The sequence below is a fragment of the Montipora foliosa genome, chromosome 3 (assembly GCF_036669935.1).
Source record: "Montipora foliosa isolate CH-2021 chromosome 3, ASM3666993v2, whole genome shotgun sequence".
In the NCBI taxonomy this organism is placed as follows: domain Eukaryota; kingdom Metazoa; phylum Cnidaria; class Anthozoa; order Scleractinia; family Acroporidae; genus Montipora; species Montipora foliosa.
This window is the reverse complement of record NC_090871.1, coordinates 55,779,580-55,799,579: the sequence shown is the minus strand read 5'-3', so window position 1 is coordinate 55,799,579 and position 20,000 is coordinate 55,779,580. Positions and strand designations below refer to the sequence as shown.

The following is a 20,000-nucleotide window of genomic DNA, read 5'->3' as shown; positions in this document are numbered from 1 at the left end:
AGACATTCTGAACTGTCAAACTGGAAATGGTGGATAAGTGCTGTCCTTTCATTTGAACTTAATGTGGGCACTATAAGTGCATGCTTCATTGATAATCTGTCAATACTGCAGTGACGTTTGTATGGGATGTGCACCACTTTTTGTCCTATGAAGGAACAACGATTATACAATTCATGTGATTGTATCCTTACTGTAAATTCATATAACTTAAGGGTGCAGAGGATGATAAATTGTGCTCAATTTAAATATCCACCATGTTTAAATCATTCATTGCAATAAGAACTAATGATGTGGTGTATAACTAATGCGATAAATATCGCGTACCATGCTTTTCTGAAACACCGTCTCAAAGTCGTCACCACACCATTGTCAAGGTAACTTTTGTATCGATGTCTAACAGCAGTGTTGGCGCAAAAAAATATATCATAAACGATATGGAGAGGGCCAAATGAAAATTACGCAAATACTTTAACCTAATTACACGAACAGAGATTCGAATAAACGTTTAGATCGAGCTTTAGCTGCTACTTAGGGAGGATCTCGTGAATTTAGCATGCAGCCAACTTATTTCTGCTTAAAGGTGAGACGTCTTATATTTAATAACATTAAAAACCACTTAATTGAAATCTCAAGTAATCTTCTAATTGAGGAGACTAAGTCAAACCAAATCATAGGAAATTCAGCGAAGCACGTCAAAATAAAACGTTGGTTTTGGTTGAGAACTGTGAGAAGGGAAAACCAGAATACCCGAAGAGGAACTTTAGCTCCTCTTTTCTATTTCCTTTAGAGATTCTATAAATGTTCACTATAAACGTACCTAACATGGTATTCAAAGAGTTTCGTGTCTAATTTGGTATCGCTCTGATTGCTTTATAAGCATGTAGTAACCCAATGTATTTTGTATTTTTTTTAACAAGTAATATTTGTATTGACAGTAACATTTGTACTTAAAGTTTAGTGAACTTTTAAATAATTATAAACTGAAACATTTCTCCCGCAAATACGTGTTAACATTTTTTTCTTCTTCCTTCTTCAAATGCAAGACGGTCGCTCGAGGTTTGTGTCGTGTTTTTCTGATGGGGAAGACATTCCGACATGTGGAATGAAAACTTACGAGCTTTGTTGTCATGACAACACAGATACTGCTCTGATGGGGAAGACATTCCGACATGTGGAATGAAAACTTACGAGCTTTGTTGTCATGACAACACAGATACTGCTCTAAAGGAGACGAGTAGTCACTTTAATTATTTTTAGTCGTTATTTCGAGAAGTTCGAAGTGTCCCCCTAACCTGTTACTGTAATAAATTTCTCGTATTGCTTTCAAGTAGAGAGTAATTAAAAAAAATCACCGCCCTCCAGTATTTAATTCTCAAAATCAAAAGTCGAACAAGTTCCACAAAAATATGAACGCAAAGAATATTCAAAATAGGCCAGTTTAATTGCTTCTGGCTCCCAGGTATATGAAATAATTATAAGGCAGCAACAAAATTTACTGGGAAACGATCAATATCTACCCAAAAGCAAGGCTTTTTAACACATCTGGCTTATTTTAAAAAGAATAGCTCTTCTATTTACATGATAATTAACATGGCCCTGCGCGTGAAAGGTATTCCAATATTTTTGCATCAAAAATGAAGTTGTTTCATCGTGAAACAATGGAGCAAACATTACCTTCGTGTTGTTCGCGTGTGTTTCTTTATCACGGGTAACCGGTAAGAGCATCCCAATGCCGGAATATTAACGGGTTCAAGTAATTTTTTACGGCCCTTAGGCAAACTGTCTAAATCCACACTCGGCGAAAAAATCTTCTTGGCGAGTGCAAGATCGTTTTTCTGGAGGTCAAGTCTGCTTCCGTTTTCCATTCGCTTAATCCAGTTGTGACTTTGTATCCAACTTTTCGAGCTTTGTATCTTCGGCAGTTTGTCGGGTTTACCACGGCCTTGGAATCGATTATGATACTGCGCCACCTCATAACGATGATTTAGTCCAAGGTGAATACTTAGTTGTCGAATTCGGCGAATTTCGTCGTCGAGTAAAATCACAATGTCGCCCGTGGCCGTCGTTGTGCGATCAGATATCGATATCGATGGTTGCACTTCGGGTGAAAACGATGCTTCTAGGGTCGAAATGAAACCGTTTTCTCGTCTTTCCAGCGGCGGTAATTTGTTGCTTAACATTGAATGTTTCTGGTGAATTTTTTCCTTGAACCTCTTGTTATTCTTAAAGCCGTTGTATCCATTCTTAACAACGATATCCGCCATGTTGTCTCTACCTCACAAGAGATCATTGAACATTGAGTGTTGGCATTATGTTGCTGGGATCCCGAAACAATGTTGACAGCTTTAAAACTGGAAAAACATCGCAGGGATATTTATCGCAGTAATTTGTGTAGAATTTGCTTTAAAATTGTCCAAATTCCAAAATGATACCTTCGTCACTAAGGTTGTGCTTGCCACAGATAGGATCGCGAGTACACATAAAGAAAATTGATTAATCGGTCCATTAATCACGTCGACTGCCCAACTGCTTTGCGACCTTGCGTTAGGGTCAACGTAACGTAAGGATAAAGAATAGTGTAAGCCCTGAATCATTCCCATTTTATTATCCATATGCAAGATGTATTTGTGTTCATTAAAGTAAATCAGCAATGCTTCGTGCGATTCAAGCCGTGCCAATGCCAAATTGATAAGTTCGTAATCGAAGCCATGAAATATAAACCAGAGAAATCACCTGTTTTTTTGGTGGCAACCAAAACACTTGTGTAATCATACGGATTGGAACCAATCTCTCTGATTGTTGGACTCAAGTCACATTTCCTATACGCAAGTGTCCACGTCTTTCTGCTTATTCAAACGAGCTTTAGCTGTTAGTATGAATTAGTATATACTAAAACAGTGGATATCGTTCAACGCGCGCGCTGATTGGCTACTCAAGCTCCGGATATTCTTTGCTATTTCACCTCTCAGCAATTCGCACGGAATTTGCTCGCGAAAATGTTGTAATCTTTGCAGGAGTAAATGAGTTAAAATCATCTTTTAGTGCCATATTATCTCACTGTTTTAGTATATACTAAAACAACTATTCACTTCAGTATCGGCTGATAGTTAACAACTATTCACCGAAGTGGCTAGTGGTGCATATTTAAAGAGCCGCGAAGTGACGAGGTAAATATCCAACGCTAGCCTCGACACTGAGGTGAATAGTTGTTTTAGTACATACTAAAACAGTGAGGTAATATACAGCACAAAATATTAATTTGGATGTTTTCCTCACTTGTCACGCCATTTTTTCCCGAGTTGCTCGGAGATAAATAGCACAGGATATTCGGAGTTTGACGAGCCAATCAGCGCCCGCGTTCAACGCTATCCACTGTTTTAGTATATACTAATAGTGGATACTTACCTCGCCGCTTCGCGGCTCAGGAATTAAAAAGAGGGAATGAGAGCACCCTTCCACGCACCATCATATAGGGTATTCGCCCTTGTCACACTGCGGCCATATTGTCCCGGGAGACCAAAAATGCCTGGTTTTACCACGCCAAGCCTCACCCCCATGGTTTCCAATGCGAGGCTTGGCGTGGTAAAACAAAGCTCTGTTGGTCTCCCGGGACAATATGGCCGCCGTGTGACAAGGGCGAATTCTTGTACCTGTGAAAAGCTTTTAAAAATGCAGATATTGTTCAGTTTGTGTTTTCCTTTGAATTTTATGAGATTATGTTGAGATTGATCGTTTACCATAGGAATCAGCCAACTCAGTCATGCATAACTTGATAACTATCGTTTCTATTATTCTCTGGATAGCTTATTATCGCGAATTTGGAACGCTTAGGGCTTGAGAGGGATTATGGAAAATGACGATCTATTTTTAAAATCTGAACTCCATTGCGTGAACTCGCTGGATATGAACCTGGGAATATTCGATTATTAACCCTTTCACTTAACCACTAGACTACCACGTTGCTAATTAGTATTATTTGTTTAATAATATGTCAATACTTTTTTTTCTTCCGAATGCCGCTGGAAACGTGTGTTATCATCCGCTAAGAAAATGTTGGTTGCCAAACCTCAAGAGAAAGCTAAGCATTGTAAAATCAAGCACTAGACCTAACCACCGTATTCAGCAATTATTTTTATATATACTAATTCGTGTTGGTAAATAATCGGTGCAATTGTTAACTAGTTGAGCTTTAGTTGTTAAGTGAATAAAAACAGTTCCTTCTGAGTGGGTGCTCCGGGTTCAAATCCCGTCCGGGAACTCAACTTTTACTTTTTTTTCTGCTGGAAACCCCAAGAGCACCCGCGATCATAATGAAATGAAAATCTAAACACACTGCTGACACACTACATTAACACGCTTCAGTTGAAGCAAGTCAACGTAACAAGGCCTCCTCCACTGATAAAAGAAGAGCACCAGAGCATTTTTATGCAATGTGGCCGGAAATACGCGAAGACGGCTCTTCTGAGCTCCGAGAACGCTTGCTGCTGAAGCTACTTTTAACTTAAAGGAAGACTGTTCACTGACAGTGAATTTGTGCAATTTTACTTTTTATCGCGATCAATACTAAATACATTTGTTATTTATTTAAGTGTCCATCACCTCAAAAAACTTATGTGGAGTTAATAATGGATTTAATTTTATCGTTGACGTCAAAAACCTTTTTGAATTGACACAGTTCCAGGTAGTCTGTGATGTCAACCTCGTTCGAACCCATTCAATCTTCATTACTTGATCATGAAAGAGAAAACAATGGCCAGCTCTTCGGACACCATTCAAAGCGAATAGAATTGTCAGTTTTCAACAAAAGGTTGTAAAAATTACGTTTGGCACAAAGTAAGGTGCTAAGAATAACTTGAACTGAGGCAGAAAAATTTTTGAGGTAATTTGCACTTTAAGAACCGATGTTTACATTCCGTGCGGTCAGTATAGTTTGCACCAAGAGAAGGCAGGCCGATCCATTTACATCCTTACAGGTTCGAAATGTGTCTATTAATTTAAACTTAAAAAAAATATATTTAAAAAATGCAAACTCACTCTTACAGTTACTCATGCAATAAATATCAGTTTACAACTCCACAGACTGAAACTGTATCTTTATGTTTAACTTAATTAAGTGCGTATTTAGTTTACAGATTTTCTTCCTCTTCGGTACCTTCTGAGAGGCGAATGGATTTCGGGCGAAACGTGGGGTTCCGAGTCTCCCCGAGGCAAGTCCGAGTTATTTACGATCATCTCCGATGATGGTGTTCGTGAAGAGGAGTGTGCTGCGGACCTAGTACGTCGTTTTGACGAGAGAAGATACTTCGCTTCCTCCGATGCTTTATCGATGTATCCATCCACTGTTGATCCGTCGGTGTCAGCTGACTGTGGGGCTTCGTTTCGTCGGATGGCGTCGGTGTAGCGATCGATCTTCCGAAGTGATTTCCCAAGCATACTTCTTAGATTGTTGGCGTCCTCTTCAACAGCTAGCAAGGATTTTCCGAGCGACTGCCGAACTTCCCTGATCTCGTCGCTTTTAATAGCAGCCTTGTTGGTCTGTATCATCTTCTCTTCTCGTTCATTTTCAAGGTCTTCCTTTAGATCTGAAACCTGGAACATTAACAACGTTGTTAGGCAAATATTTTGCACAGCGAGTCTTGGTTTCGGAAGCCTTTGCTTTGACGCATGCCTCGCATGTAAAAAAAATCAACGCTGCTCAAAATGTTGCATACTTTAACAAGAGTTTAATTTACTCTGGTGTTTGGCGGCATTGTTATTCAGTTATACGCACTGTCTTCAGTTAATTCTCTTTGCTATTCGATCAGTGTTCTCTGATATCTATGCTGTGTGAATTGTATCTTATCTTATCATATACTGGCCATTTCATGTGAGATGTCAAGAAATTGTAGCCTTCAACACAATAGAACTGATCTCATGTATCATTTTCTTACGTTACCTGTTTTTCTAAAGCTTCAACTTTTGCTCTGTAGGCCCTCTCTCGCTTCTCTGTGGTTTTTTGTGCTTTTTCCAGCGCTAAATGTGATCTTTTAGCTTCCTTTTCTAAGTCTTGTTGTTGTTTTTCTGTAACCTCGAGTAGGCTGTGAAGGTAAAATAGTTTATCTGCTTTAGAGGGGTAGGGTTTTGTTTTTCACTTACATACACACCAGACACCGTGAATAACAGGCAGGCAGGCAGGCAATGCGAATTTCGCGCCAAAATAGTAACCCTATTCAAATCGATGCGGTTTCGCTGTTTACACTACAGGTGAAACCGCGTTTTGAAAATCGAAAACGATGCGGTCACAAATGAAACCGCCTTCGCGTAAACGCTGCCTTTATCTCCCATACTTGGTCAAGGAGTCAACCCTTTGCAGAGTAGATTTATTTGTATAGCGCCTCTCTTGGGAGATTCAGTACGCTCACCGTGAGTTATAAAGCCAATCTCCCTGGCTTGGGAGATTCAGCACGTCCACAGTTGTGAAATCAAAGACAATCAAAACAGAGATATCTCAGCATCGAGGGCAAATGGTAATTTTTGTGGGAAAAACCTGATTCTAAAAATAACTTTACTCAGGAAAGGGTTGACTCAAGGAATTAGTGGAGTCAGAGGCCCCCTTGATGAACTCCTGACTACAACTAGAGAGCGAATCTTAAATTCTGAACATGCGCACTGAGTTTAGAGGTCGAAATTTTCCAGTGCGCGTGCCCGTACGCAATATAGATCACCAGAGCCTCGGATCTTAGGTCTGCGCATGCGCAAAAGGGAAGAGCTCCTGGCTCAAGAGTGGTACTCCAATCCATATGTCAGTGATCGCGCTTAGAAAGCTCTTTCTAAATAAAATAAATAAATAAAAAACGCGACGAGAAAAGGTGGTTAAGAGGAAGAAAGGGCTTGAAGAAATAAATGGCACAGAAATATAGAATATCCCAAATGCAAAATACATAATACTCGAATACAGCTGACCCTGAAAAAGAAAAAAAAGGCATGTTATGAAATCAATGAGGTGGAATTTTATCCACCGCTGTACCTCTCATTATGCTTGACTTCCGCCGCTTGGAGTGCTTTTTCCAGGGAATCCACTTTTTCTTTTAATTCGATATTCTCTTTCGCGGCTTCATTAAGTGTTCTATTTAAGGCCTCTTTTTCCTGATTTGATTCAAAGACAGATTCCTCAAACTCTAACCGCTCCCTTTGAAGCCTATCAAGGGTCTTTTTAAGCGCCTGCACATCTTTTCCTATTCGCAAATTGCTCTTTTCTAAGTTCTTCTTTTCCACCTCAAACGATGAATTCACTTTATGCAAAGAACTGTTCTCGATCTTGAGAGAGTTTGCCTCCTCCTCTAAACCATGCAGTTTTTCGAGAAGTTCGTCTTCGCGTTGTTGCCGCTGAATTAAAAGAGCTTTCACATTCTTAACTTGATTTTCGAAATCATTTACTATTAAGTCGGATTCTTCGCGGTTTTTCTCTAGGAATCTAACTTTCTCTGCCATCAGCTTGTTCTCGTTTTTGCATTCTTTTACTGTTTCTTTAAGTGCTGCCACCCTTTCTTGCTGCAATCGTTTTTCTCCTTCTGTGCTCTCTAGCGCCCGCTGAAGCTGATAGATATGCTCTTGTAAATTCTGCGAGCTGCTGTTGCTTTCGCTAAGAGACACCGATAGCGCCTCCACCTTTTCCTTGAGTCTTGACTCCTCAGACAACCCCTTTTCCACAGCACTGTTTAGCTTTTGCATGGCCGCCTTTAAGTTAGAAACATTGTCTTCTAATTGTTGGTTGCTCTTTACCAACCTCGTTATTTTTTCCCTTAATTTGTTATTTTCAGCGTCCTTTTCTCCTTGCACTCGTTTATGTCTTTGTAATTCCCCATCCATTGCTTTCAATCGTAGTTCATTCTTCGTCAGCTCCCCTGCTGACGTTTCCAGTTGTGTTCGCAATTCTTCTTTCTCGTCTCTCTGTCTTTTTCCAGTCTCTTGGAGTTCTTTTATCTTTCCTTCTTGCTGCTTTCGTTCACTCGCGGAAAAATTCAAGGTTCCTTCTACCATTTGCAATTTTTCGGCTAATGCGTGCTTCTCTCGTTCAACTTTTTGGATTGCCTCTTCCTGCAATTAGTAAAATCACCAAAACTTTCACTTTAATCCTCGCAGGCGACTTAGTTGAGCGAATTTAGCCCGCCATAGCTCAACGAGGGCAAGGTGACGTGATTGTGAAGAGGTAAATCACGCTGTGCAAGTGTAATTTAAATATGGTGGACGTTCACACAGCCGGACTAATCGCTTTTGGTACACAGCAAGTAAAAAGTAAAAGAAAAAGTCTTTATTTACACTCAGTAAAAAGATATAGCACACAAAGTGCTAGTTAGACTGAGCTAAATAAATATAATAAATACACAAGAAATGATCTACATTAAAGCCAGGGTTAAAAAATGGTAAACATGTAGTATGTACGTATATGCGAGGGTAAACTACAACAGCTTGTTTCAAATCAGATTAGGCCCAGCTCTAATTCTGTCCTCAAGGCTATTCCATAGTTCACTTCAATTCCTAAATACCTAATAGATTTGAGTCCATAAGTGCTGGTATTACATTTAGTTCAATTTAAAATATTTGTCTCGTAGATGATTTTAGAGACTCGCACTTGAAAAAGATCTTGTATATACAAAGAATTCTGATCATTCAAAGCCTTATAAACTAACGTAACTATGTTCTAAAGTCTTCAATTATAAAATTTGATATTTTGGCTTTCCCGAGTAAACGTTCGTACTCGCTCGTCTTGTCCTAGTAGCACACTGAAATAGTTACAGTCAGTAATTCTAACCTGTAATGTCAATGCCGTTTCAACACCATTCAGTCTCCCTTCTACTAGTCTTTTCTGATCCCTCAATTGATTCATTTCTTGATGGACGTCTCGAACTTTTTCTTCCAGACCAGCCCGTTCCTTTCCTAAATGAGCCACAGATTGCTGGAGACTTTCGAGTTTCACCAAGCTTTCCTCTTTCTTCCTTTCTGATTCTTTCAGGTTTTGCAGCAGCTCCTCCAATGATGCTTTTACAGAGTCTTGATCTATATCGTCGGAATCCTCTGAAAGAGAAAGGATTTTGTTTGTTTGTTTGTTTTTTCGCCTTTTAGATTACTATTTCATCAACTTCCTAACTTTCTTACGTTACTTCTTGTCTTTACTGAAATTTCCTATAGGGTGTTTTATTTGCGAATACGTGTAAAAATTGCCCCACTTCCCTCTACAAATATTGGGGAAATGTTTGATGATGCTGGCCTTCCTCGAGATGAGGTTTAAATTGACAAAAAGGGGAACACTTTAACACTTTTTCTCCATGACTGTCTCAACTCTGCATTTCTTACCTTTATAGGAAGTGAAAAGGTGGCTTACGTCGCTCAGTCAAAACCTGACTAAATCTCACCTGAATTAGATCTCGCACGCCCTTGATAGGATCTTTTATTCCTCTTCGGACTATCTTCGTCTGGAGTCGGTGGTTGGGAGTGCGATCGCAAACCGAGTGATCTTCGGAGGATGGAGTAAAGACTGGATAGTTTAAATTCACAATCATTCTTTGATGCTTCGATTCGAGAAATCTGTGATTCCAATGCACTTATTCTACCATCATTTCCAGAGAGCTGAGCTTTATAATTTTCTCGATCAAATGTGGTCTGCTCTAAAAGATTCTCCATTTCTCTCATCTTATTCCTCGCTTTCTCTTCGAATTGGGTGCAGTCCTCCAGCTGCGCTTCAAAGTCTTTCTCTCGGCTCGCAAAAGTATCTTCAGCTTCTTTGATTCTAGTAGACAAAAAAACGAGAGTAGTACATTTAAGACTAAGGCGCTTGAGTAAAAAGTTCGGTAAGAAGTCATAGGTTAAGGGACAAGAAATTATGTTATGGTTGTACAAGGAGGAGGTATATAACGTGACCCACGGTTAACTCGCAATTTGAATCCTAAATGTTTACGCTTTCATCGCAAATTTCTGCTAATGTTGTTTTCTTACGCTGCCGGATTGGAGTAAGCCGGCCTTCAAACAATTTACCGGCACGCTATCTATGGCAGCACTATCTGCCATAACTGAGCGAAAGTACACTGAAGGTACACTACCTTTGTACTTTTTCAACGTTCCTAAGAAGTTCATGTGAGTTAAATGAGACGATTAAATGGAGAGGTCCTTGAGGCATCACTTAGGGAGCGTTCGATTGACCCTATTCCGGAACAAGAATACGTGGAGTGATTATTAAAACGGTATGTTTGGCGCGTTTCGAAGTAGCAAGGACAACAAAAATATGCTTAAAATAGCAATTTAGCGGATGTTTGACAATCTTTATGTGAATCACCGTAAAAACAAGGGATTTCTACCTTATGTTCCATGCATTTTTATTCCGGAAAACGAACAATGGAACGCACGCTTATATGCAAGTCCAATTTTGACATCCAACACGAAGTATGCCTTCAAGTCTAATACACTTCTGCTACCTATTTCCAAGCATAAAGTAAGGGTAAAGGTTAGCGTAATTTTTAGCTTTGGGTAAATGCAGCTGCTTATCTTTAAAGCCGGGACACACTAGGCGATAAGTCGCTACGACACGTCGCAGGGACAAGTCGCTGCAACAATCCTCCTTGTGTGGCACGCTTAATTTTATGAAAATCATTGTCGCTGCGGCAGAATTTTGTCGCTGCGATCAGTCGCACGAATTCAAATCACTTTGTGTTCGTGCGACTAATCACAGAGACAAAATTTGCGAAAGTAGCGTTGTCGCACCGTGTGTACACTTCCGGCAACAATTCGCTGCGATAAAATATAAATGAATCAACGAGAGAGCGTCATATGGTCAGCCATATTGAATTAGAAAACTAGTTCACATTCCCCCTCATACGAGATCTCTGCGTGTGCACCGAACAAGTGTCGTATCGCAGCGACTTGTTTTGCAAGTAGTACACACGGAGCAACTTGTTGCAGAGACCTGTCACGGCGACTTGTCGCCTAGTATGTCCCGGCCTTTACTCCAGGAGCAGCATTTGGGGGACACTTACATTTACAAAAATTTGCATCAATTAGCACAATTTGCATACATAGTTGTTGCTATTTTTGTCTTCGTTTAACAATAATTTTTAACAAGAAGTTGAGTCAAAATGACCAAAATAGGACTGGTTGAGGCACGCTGGCGTATCCCTTTTTAATCATCAGGAAAGAATTTATTTAAAATACTTCATTGGCCGATAGGCATGTACATGTATTTACACCATATTGTACTTTCCCATACGGTCATCACAAGAGAAATATAAGCTTCGTGACTTTTGGTGACGGAGGAAAACTGTAAGATCGTGTGGAGAAAATCCCTTGCTGGAAGGCCGAGAACCAATTCAAATTCAGTCAACTTATGGTTACAACAGACTTAACTGATTAGAGTGTAATGTGAAGTGCTAATTTTGTACCCCATGTGAACCATGTGAGCGTTAGCCCCAGTAATGGAATGGGCCCACACAAGAACAGAGAAAAACTCTGACCAGGGTGGGAATTGAACCCACGACCATCAGGTTAGATCTCCACTGCTCTACCGACTGAGCTACAAGGTCAGACGGGAACAAACAGTGGGAACTGAAGATGTTAAAGTCACGGCAATGGACATGTACAAGTACAAGGAAGGCTTACGTTTTTACAAACGTTGGCCGTGTAGCACTTATATTTCAGACCTTCCTTGTACTTGTACATATTCATTGTCGTCACTTTAACATCTTCAGTTCCCACGGCCTGTTCCCGTCTGACCTTGTAGCTCAGTCGGTAGAGCAGCGGTGATCTAACCCGAAGGTCGTGGGTTCAATTTCCACCCTGGTCAGCCATTCCCATTAGTAGGGCTAATGCTCACATGGTTCATATAGGGTGCAAAACTAGAACTTCACATTAAAGTCTAATCAGCTAAGTCTGTTGAAATAGAAGTGCTACACGGTCAACTTATGGTTACAGATAGTATAAGAATGCGTTCTAAATAACACTCATAAAACAACCGAAAATAACAAGAATAACAATTTCCCAGAACAGTCAAATAGACAGTACAAGTAGACTCTTTACACACGCCATTGAGACACTGCGTGGGGTTTGGATACAATCTACGCAACAACAGATTCTTGGTAGCAATTTTAAATGTACCTTCTTACCTTCTTTGCAGTCTTGACACATTTTGTTTTGCCTCTTCCTTCTCGCTATCAACACGTAAAATGCTCTGCTTCAAAGTATACGCCTCATGCCGCACTTCCTCTCGCAAAGTTTCCTCACGTGACAGTCTCTCTTGAAGATCCGCTACTTCTCGTTTTCCTTGCAAACACTCACTGCCAAGGATCTTCACCTGTCGGAGTGCATCCTGTAGCTCCCGTCGAATCTCTGCTCGCTCTGCTTCGTATTCCTTTAGTCTACTGCGAAGATCATTCGCCTCGCTAGTTACGGTTGCTCGGCTGTCCTCGCAGACACGAAACTTGTTTTCAAGTTCCTCGAGCCTTCGTTTTGTTTCAGCTCGTTCAATTTCGGTTTCTTTCACTTTTTCACGAAGTTCGTCACATGATTTTTGCATGGCGCTTTTTTCAATCTGTTCGTCTTTCACCTGCCTTCTGAGTGCTAGGTTTTCTTTGCGTTGCGTCTCTGTCGCTTCATCGCTTTCCCGCATTTTCCTGTGAGAATCCATGAGTTCCTTTCTTACGTTGTCACGCGTCTCTTCCGCCATGTTCAGTTGCATTTTCAGGGATTTGATTTCCCGCTCTGCATTGTCGCGATTCTTGATTGCTTCTAGGAGCTGATCCTTGGCGGCATCTCCGTTATGGTATTTTATTGGAATACTGTAATTGGAATTACATAGGATTTTATAAGTTGACTTGCTAAACTGGAAAGGAAGGGGGGGGGGGGGTGTAGTGGCGAGAGTAAAACCTGATGTCCAAATTGTGTCGCTAGTATGATGGTAACCGGTAGTTTCGCGACTACTGTTTTTTTTCACCGTCAACTTCGCTACGTTCAGTCGCAAACGTCCCAAGTTCTTGTGTTGCCATTATCACACTCCATCGAATAAATACTAGAAAAGGTTCATATTTAAAATATCGATCCCAACATTTCAATCGGTGTTTCATCGTCGTGCTTACTCTAGTGAGATATATTAGTGACTCAAAGATCCACGACGCGTATATCGGCTTCGAAAAAACGCCACCTCAAAATATGAGTTTGTGCTATCGTAACCCCTTCTCGATTATTCCATCTCGTTCAAGTCGTACAATGTGGGCAAATCATCCCCAACTTAATTTGTTACCAGCTGTTTCAGAGTGCTAATATGTAGGGTAAAAGGTTCAAATATGAACGTTGTCGTGAAAACCTCAAAGTTTGGTCATTTCACGTTGTTACGCAGAGTACTACAAAATGCGTGCCGCACGGGCAGCACGATTTTTCCCTTCTAATCAATGTTATCGACCTCGGATATTGACGCTTTAAAGATTCCTGATTGGTTCACTCAATCTCGGTAATCAGCTGATACACCATATGATCTATCTGGAAACTGATTGCGTCAAGTGTTGCCAAACTGGAAACTGATTGCCTTTAACTTTCAAGTGTCCAAGGTTTCAGAATTAAATGAAAATTTAATAAAACAATTATTCCATTCTCGCTTGTTGAATATTAGACTGGTTATAGCCAGCTCGGCGATACGGGCATCGTTGGCTATTTACCATCTCATATCCAATGCGCGGTCATAGAATAATTGTTAAATATCATTATAGTGCGTTGTCGTCGCCATAGACGTCATTTTTCCTAAAAGTGCCTGTCACCTCAACAAACTTTTACAGTTTTACAGTTTACTTATTCTCCGAAATCGTCCCAAACATATTGCGTTGCTTTGGATTTTTTTTTAATTGAAGATTCACTTTATTTTTTTGCTTTGAAAGACGGCGAAGGGGTCATAGTTTCATCCACGATCGAGTAATGGAGGGGAATGAGTTCGATACCAGACTGACGTCACAGATTACTTTGCATCGCTGTTACAAAGCAAAGCAATCTGTGGCGTCAACCCGGTATTAAGCCCATTCCTCTTTCTCGCGCGATCGTAGATCAAATTATAACTAGTTTTTCCACTTTTAGGAGTCTGTTTAGAGAACCAAATAATTAGTGTCAGACAATTGCATAGAATTGTTGAGCGGAATAGGTTTTTGGGTGTGATGGACATTTTAATTCCCGTATTAAGATATTGTACGTGCGCTGTACCGGAATTGCCACAAACGTTTTTGTTTTAATTTATTGCTTGTATAAAGATCTAGAGTTATAACAGTACATGATATCGTTATATTGTATTTAATGCCTGAGAGCGTAGCCAATTTGTATCAAATATGATATGTTTGAACTTTTACAAAAAGTGGGGATCCAAACTTACAGCTGTACCTTCGAACTCGGATATCAAGGTGTGCTATCTGTTGTCTTGCGAAGGAGTCACTTGAGATTTGAAAAATTATCGACCATTCTGAAATACTGGAACTCTTCACCAAAAGTTGTAACCCATCGCCATCTTGTCCATAAAAATTGAGCAGGTTACCCATACCATGATTTTTGTGATTCGGAATAGCCCTTATGCATGATGACGAAATATGCTCAAAAGTTCACCACCAAACCTCGTTTGCACAAAATTGTTCACATCATCTGGATGTGAAATACTGAATGCACGTGGGTATCCTTTTCAAGTTTGCTCCTTTGGGAATCAGCTGAAGCTAAAATTTACAAGTTTGATTCTGGAAATCAAGGCTTGGTGGTGAAATCAGCCAGTCAGACGTCATCACGCAAAAGGGCTATTGCTAAACAAGTAACCCTCGTATAATCAACATTTTGACTTCACTACCCAATCAGACACAACACAACTAACTCAATCACATCACAACTGCGTAGATACTTGGGCATGTAGGACAGCAAGCGCCACAAGCCGGATTATTTTGCTTACGATATGCATGCAAACTCCGCTCCAGTATAAAAATACGTTAGCATACTTGATGCTACTGACCTCCTAAAAACTTGGGCACCTGCAGGATAAAACCCAAAACCCTTCGGGAAGGAGGGATTGTATTCTCCAAACCCTATGCAAGTGCCACTACCCCATGGAGGCTAAGGGGAAAAGTTAACAAAAGAAAAGTAGGCGAAGAAAGCTGAACCTAGACTGAGTCAAATCCCTAACGGCTCACTATTTGTACGACAAATTACCCATAATGCCCACCAGACACTGGACCCAGTCCTCTGGTCCGCGCCGGCAAAATAGCCATTTCTGCCAATTTCGCAGGCTACAACTGTCAGAAATAGCATATAACGATACATACCTCATTCTTTCCTCGCTAAGCCGTCTTGAATATTCCTTTCAATTGAAGTAAGAAAAGTATGTTAACATTCGTAATAATGTGCTTTTCACTGAAAGAGATATTCACGTTAACCCTGATGAATGATATGGTGTTTCTTTTTTTTTTTCGATGTTGACTCGGGGTACTCAGAAAGGAAAAAGGAAAGGAAAGGAAAGGAACTTTATTTAAGTGTCTAGTCGTTCTAGCGCTGGAGCACTAATTGGGGACACTGTAAATTGAAATTAACAATCAACACAACAAGTCAAATGTTGGTTTTTGAGGAGAGGGGAAAACCGGAGTAACCTGGAAAAAACCTGTTGATGCAGAGTAGAGAACCAACAAACTCAACCCACATATGACGCCGAGTCAAGGAATCGAACATGGGCCACATTGGTGGGAGACGAGTGCTCTCACCACTGCGCCATCCCTGCTACCCGAAAAAATCCGAATGCTCCTTTGCGGCTTCGGAGTCAAACCGACGACCTTCCGATTACTACAGTAGTTCGGTTGCTTTATCATTTCATACGGGATATAGGAGAGAGACATTGGGATCTGCAGAAATGCAGTATCCGTTAATTTTTAGGGCCGTATTTCGGAAATTGTAGTCCGAAAAGTTTGGAATTGCGGCATGATCAAACCATACGGAAAGCGGTTCTCGGATGTTTTGGTTCACGGTATTCGATGCAGAAATTACGTCACGGAATTATCAGACTTCCGGTTGCTCCAGGGGGAAAGAAATTGAAAACTCTACAACCTTTCCCCCTGGTGCGGGATTACGCTTTACACACGCGATTCGTTTTAACAATCGTTTGCTGTAGTCACAAAGGTAATCCGCGCAAGGTGGGGAAGAAAATGTAGAACATTAATTTCGAATAAACTCTTGCTCTTAGCACTTATGTCCAGGTTTGACCCTAAGTAGATGCACGCCCAATTTTGACATCCAACACAAAGTGTCCCTTTAAGTCCAAGCATTTGCTAACTATTTTCAACAATAAGGTAAGGGTAAAGGTTAGCGTTACTTTTAGCTTTGGGTAAATGCAGCAGTTAATCTTTACTTAAAGAGCAGCATTTGGGGGACACTTTGTGACATAAATTGTCTGTATTCTGAGACACATTGATGTTGAAGTTGGCGAAAAGAACAAGGGGACACTTCGTGACGCTTATTGAAATCCGCGTGCATCTAATTAGGGTCAAACCTGGAAATAGCTCTTAGGCCATTGTAGCTTGAAAATCACCGGCCGCTGTTTGTGTTATTTTCTTAATTAATTTCGATTTCGGTGTTTAACTGCTTTTGAACGCGGTATTTCGGTATTTGCCAATTTTTGGGGCGGAAGTGTGGTATTGGGCAACCCCCAATGTCCCTGTCCTGTAAGAGACTCGTGGGAGAAAGGGAAAACTGGATTCATGTGACAATTTTCCCGCCATACTCCTAGGATCTTGTTCAGCGAGACTAAGGACGCTTTCCATTTGACAGAACTGACCGGCCAGACCGGGCATTTGGAAGAACTACCTCTGCAACGCCTTCTTTAACACATTTCGAGGATGATATTTACTCCTCCAGAATAATGCAAGCGATTATCAATGTTTCCTTCAAATTGTTGAATTTTCTTTTCAAGTTGACGCAGTATTGGCCTGCCAATTCTGACAAAAGAAAAGCGCCCTAGAGATGTGGCAAGGTTATTAAACTCAGAACTTTTTCTTAAAACTATTTTTTTTTTGTTTGGCATTTTTTGGCGCAGATAGAGACGTTTTATCTGAGACTGTACGTACATGCTCAAAATTGAATACTTGCTGGGGTGCTCTTACCCGCTTAATAAGTTCTGCACAATGCTAATTAAAGACGGATTCCGAAAGGTACAAAGGGAGTATTCCAGCAATTGCGATGAGGGATGCTGAATTCAAGCTCGGTAAATCGTTAATGGAGAAATGTTTTTCTTTTATATGCCGAAAAAATAAAAATAAATGGTAATAACGAAGAAATGAGGAACACGAATACCTGGAGTGATGATTTAAAATTGTATGTTTGGCGTTTTGAAGCAACAAGGAAAATGAAGATATGTTTAAAATAGCATTTCAGCGGGTGTTTGACAAGCGAAGGATTTCTAACTTCTGTTCCACGCATTCCTATTCCGGAATACGGTCAATCGAACGCGCCCTAAGTCTTTGAGTGGAATATTGTTTTCTACGCCTCGAAAGCATAATTGAAGGTTTCCACTCAAAACAAGTGATTTGCACGACTTAAATCCAACGAATAGGCAATAGCTGAGACTAAATTGCATGTTTTTGTCTTGCAGAACTTGTATATTTACCTTTTACAGATCGTTCGATCTCGAGGACCATTTTTTATCCACTTTGCCACAAACAAGGTATTATAACACCGATTGGAATGACCACTCATGTTCAAGTTCACTAATTTCGAATTCGTTATATCATGCAGTGCATTTATGCCCTAAACCGTTGGCGTAGTGCCTGTGGTGATTTGTTTACGGGGTTTTAAAGAATAAAAGACGTTTTAATCCCGGCACTTCTCGCACATTTAACGACAAGACTGCGTTCATATAGTTTATATGGCTTTTGTAAACGCGTTAATTTGACCTCTGTTCAACTTGTTTTTGTAAAGGTCGCTATGTTTATTCATTTAACACATAGTAATTAAACGAGTATCATTCATCAGGCCATGGTTAATGATTACAAAATGATTCGTCAAATATTACATGCTCAGGAATAGAACAATATATCCGGCTAAACTGCAAGTATGTATTTTCAGCCCAAAATCCGATCGAAGTCTGCTGTCATCGTCTGTGTTGCTTTCCGTTTGCCTCTTTTCATTACGTTTTCTTGTTAAACCACTTCTAAACTTTTATTATTTTTGTTGTAGGTTAATTTGGCTGATACGTTTTATTGGAGTATCATTCGAAGACGAAGACTGAAGTTCTTGTTTTACACGTAGAACCGAGCTGGAGGCTTTTATACAGCTTCTGTTTTTGGATAAACTTGAAGAACTAAGTTTCCTCAGTGACGAATTTGTAATTAGGGCCGAAGGTTATCAAAACACAAAGATTTTCTGAAAGCTGATCAATTATCAAATTTTGACTTTGAATTCATGATCCAACAACCAGCCACCAGTTTGTATTTCTCATATTTGCGCCAATAACACAGCCATTCTCATTGGTTTAAAGAGTATAAAATTACCTTAATTTTATCGTTTTCTCTCTGTAGCCTTGAGATTTCTTGATCCGAAGAAAACGTGTCTACAGTGGAATGTCCATTTTGGGCCGCTCCAGCAGAAAGAACAGCATCCGAATTCGACATCTTGTTTGCACGACAAGGTCAATGGAAAGTTGAACGGATTGCGTTATTCATATGTTCTCAAATATTTACCTCGATCTCCCTCGAATAACAACATAAACTATTAGTGACAACTTATGAGTTGTCCCGTCTCTGGAAAGAGTCCTGTATCTCCAAATAATTCAGGCACTCCTTAATATTCAAGCCACAAGTTATAATTTGGTGAAATACACATCGTCCGTTAAAATTCAAATGAGCTTATAGTTTATACGACTGAAGGACGCATCGAATTTACTCTGAATTTATATGAAGTGGGACGTGAAGCACTTCAATCGCTCTTGTGCAGACAGCCAATGAGATGTCGACAAAATTCAAAAGCTATTGAAATGTTTTATGTATTTGATAAATAGGAATTATAAATAGCGACCAAGTTAATTCACGCGTAAAGCATGGAAATTATTATTGACGTTTGATGTCACTTAGAGTTTTGTTTTGGTGTCGCGTGTATGACATTGCTTGTAATAATTGAGAGCTTGAAGCGCGAAGTGAAAATGGCGCCAAAACGAAAAAACAACAACATAACAACTTTACACTTTCGCGCACTTAACATTTTCAACGAGGGCTAAACTGGTTTGCCGGAGTACTTTCATAAATTTAAGTCGTCCACCTGTGATTTAAATTGACATCCAAACAATATTTCACTTGCCATGAATTTGCAGATAAAATGTGATAAGCGGTAATTTCTTCGACGAGACGTGAACCTATTAAATCATTGAGGATGCAAGTCAACACGGTTCACCATAAAGTTCGTTTTATGAAACTATTGCAAGTCTATCGAGGCTACTTTCAAGACGCTAGTTTATCCTGAAAATTAAACACGCACGATTATGCGTCTTTCTTAGAAGATTTTATTTTTCGAATCAGGTAAACTTGCGAACGAAGCTAACCACTCTATGACAAACTTAGAGAATAATCTACCAACCAAAACATGGTGGCAACCCGTCTTGGTCTTGACACCGCTAAAGATCGATGGCTTGATCGGAAACTTCTTAGTAGTCTTAGAGTCAGCAATGAAATGATAATTTAGGTTATCGAATGTAAAAAAAAAAACGCGCCTATACATACCTGTTGACAACCCAAAGCACTAACCAGAGCATGCAACACTAAGATGTCTTAACACTGAACACAATTTTCAGTAGCCGGTGATACGTTTCGCCCTCCTGTCATAAGATTTGACAGATGAATGGTAATACATTAAGGTGAAAAATAAAGAACGTCTGGAAGGTAGCGTTTATGTAAATCGTACGAACGATGCGGTGAATGTGACGCGGTTGTACCTGTCTCTCGAAGCCACACCAATATTTAAACAACTCAAACAGACATCGACGCCGGGAA

The 20,000-nt window shown here is 40.1% G+C and overlaps 2 protein-coding genes across 3 annotated transcripts in view; one reads left to right on the top strand and one right to left on the bottom strand.

The window, feature by feature from the left end:
* The window catches only part of LOC137997738 (alpha-1B adrenergic receptor-like), a 5,280-nt gene extending 2,412 nt beyond the window's left edge, over positions 1-2,868 (top strand). The window contains exon 1 of the mRNA XM_068843936.1: positions 1-2,868. This exon is cut by the window's left edge and continues 2,412 nt beyond it. The gene's annotated coding sequence lies outside the window, so the exon portion shown is untranslated.
* Positions 2,869-3,751: 883 nt separating this feature from the next.
* Positions 3,752-19,964, bottom strand: LOC137995023 (rootletin-like). Of its 2 annotated transcripts, none has more exons than XM_068840594.1 (8): positions 19,731-19,964; positions 15,300-15,334; positions 12,129-12,800; positions 9,393-9,766; positions 8,792-9,054; positions 7,007-8,076; positions 5,936-6,077; positions 3,752-5,589 (listed from the first exon to the last, which is right to left on the bottom strand). In XM_068840594.1, exons 2-8 carry the CDS (start codon positions 15,302-15,304, stop codon positions 5,122-5,124), a joined length of 2,994 nt encoding a protein of 997 aa, XP_068696695.1. In that variant the 5' UTR covers positions 15,305-15,334; positions 19,731-19,964; the 3' UTR covers positions 3,752-5,121. The 2 variants fall into 2 exon arrangements, with proteins under 2 accessions (XP_068696695.1, XP_068696694.1); XM_068840593.1 differs by lacking the exon at positions 19,731-19,964 and adding an exon at positions 18,510-18,880.
* Between the last annotated feature and the right edge of the window lie 36 nt (positions 19,965-20,000).

Excerpts from the sequence above, each read along its gene's own strand:
- LOC137995023 (XM_068840593.1), bottom strand. The coding sequence starts at position 18,629 with ATGTCGAATTCGGATGCTGTTCTTTCTGCTGGAGCGGCCCAAAATGGA. Across the intron at positions 9,767-12,128 it reads GTGTCAAGACTGCAAAGAAG|AATCAAAGAAGCTGAAGATA; the intron begins GTAAGAAGGTAC and ends TTTGTCTACTAG. Across the intron at positions 9,055-9,392 it reads GCGTGCGAGATCTAATTCAG|AGGATTCCGACGATATAGAT; the intron begins GTGAGATTTAGT and ends TTTCTCTTTCAG.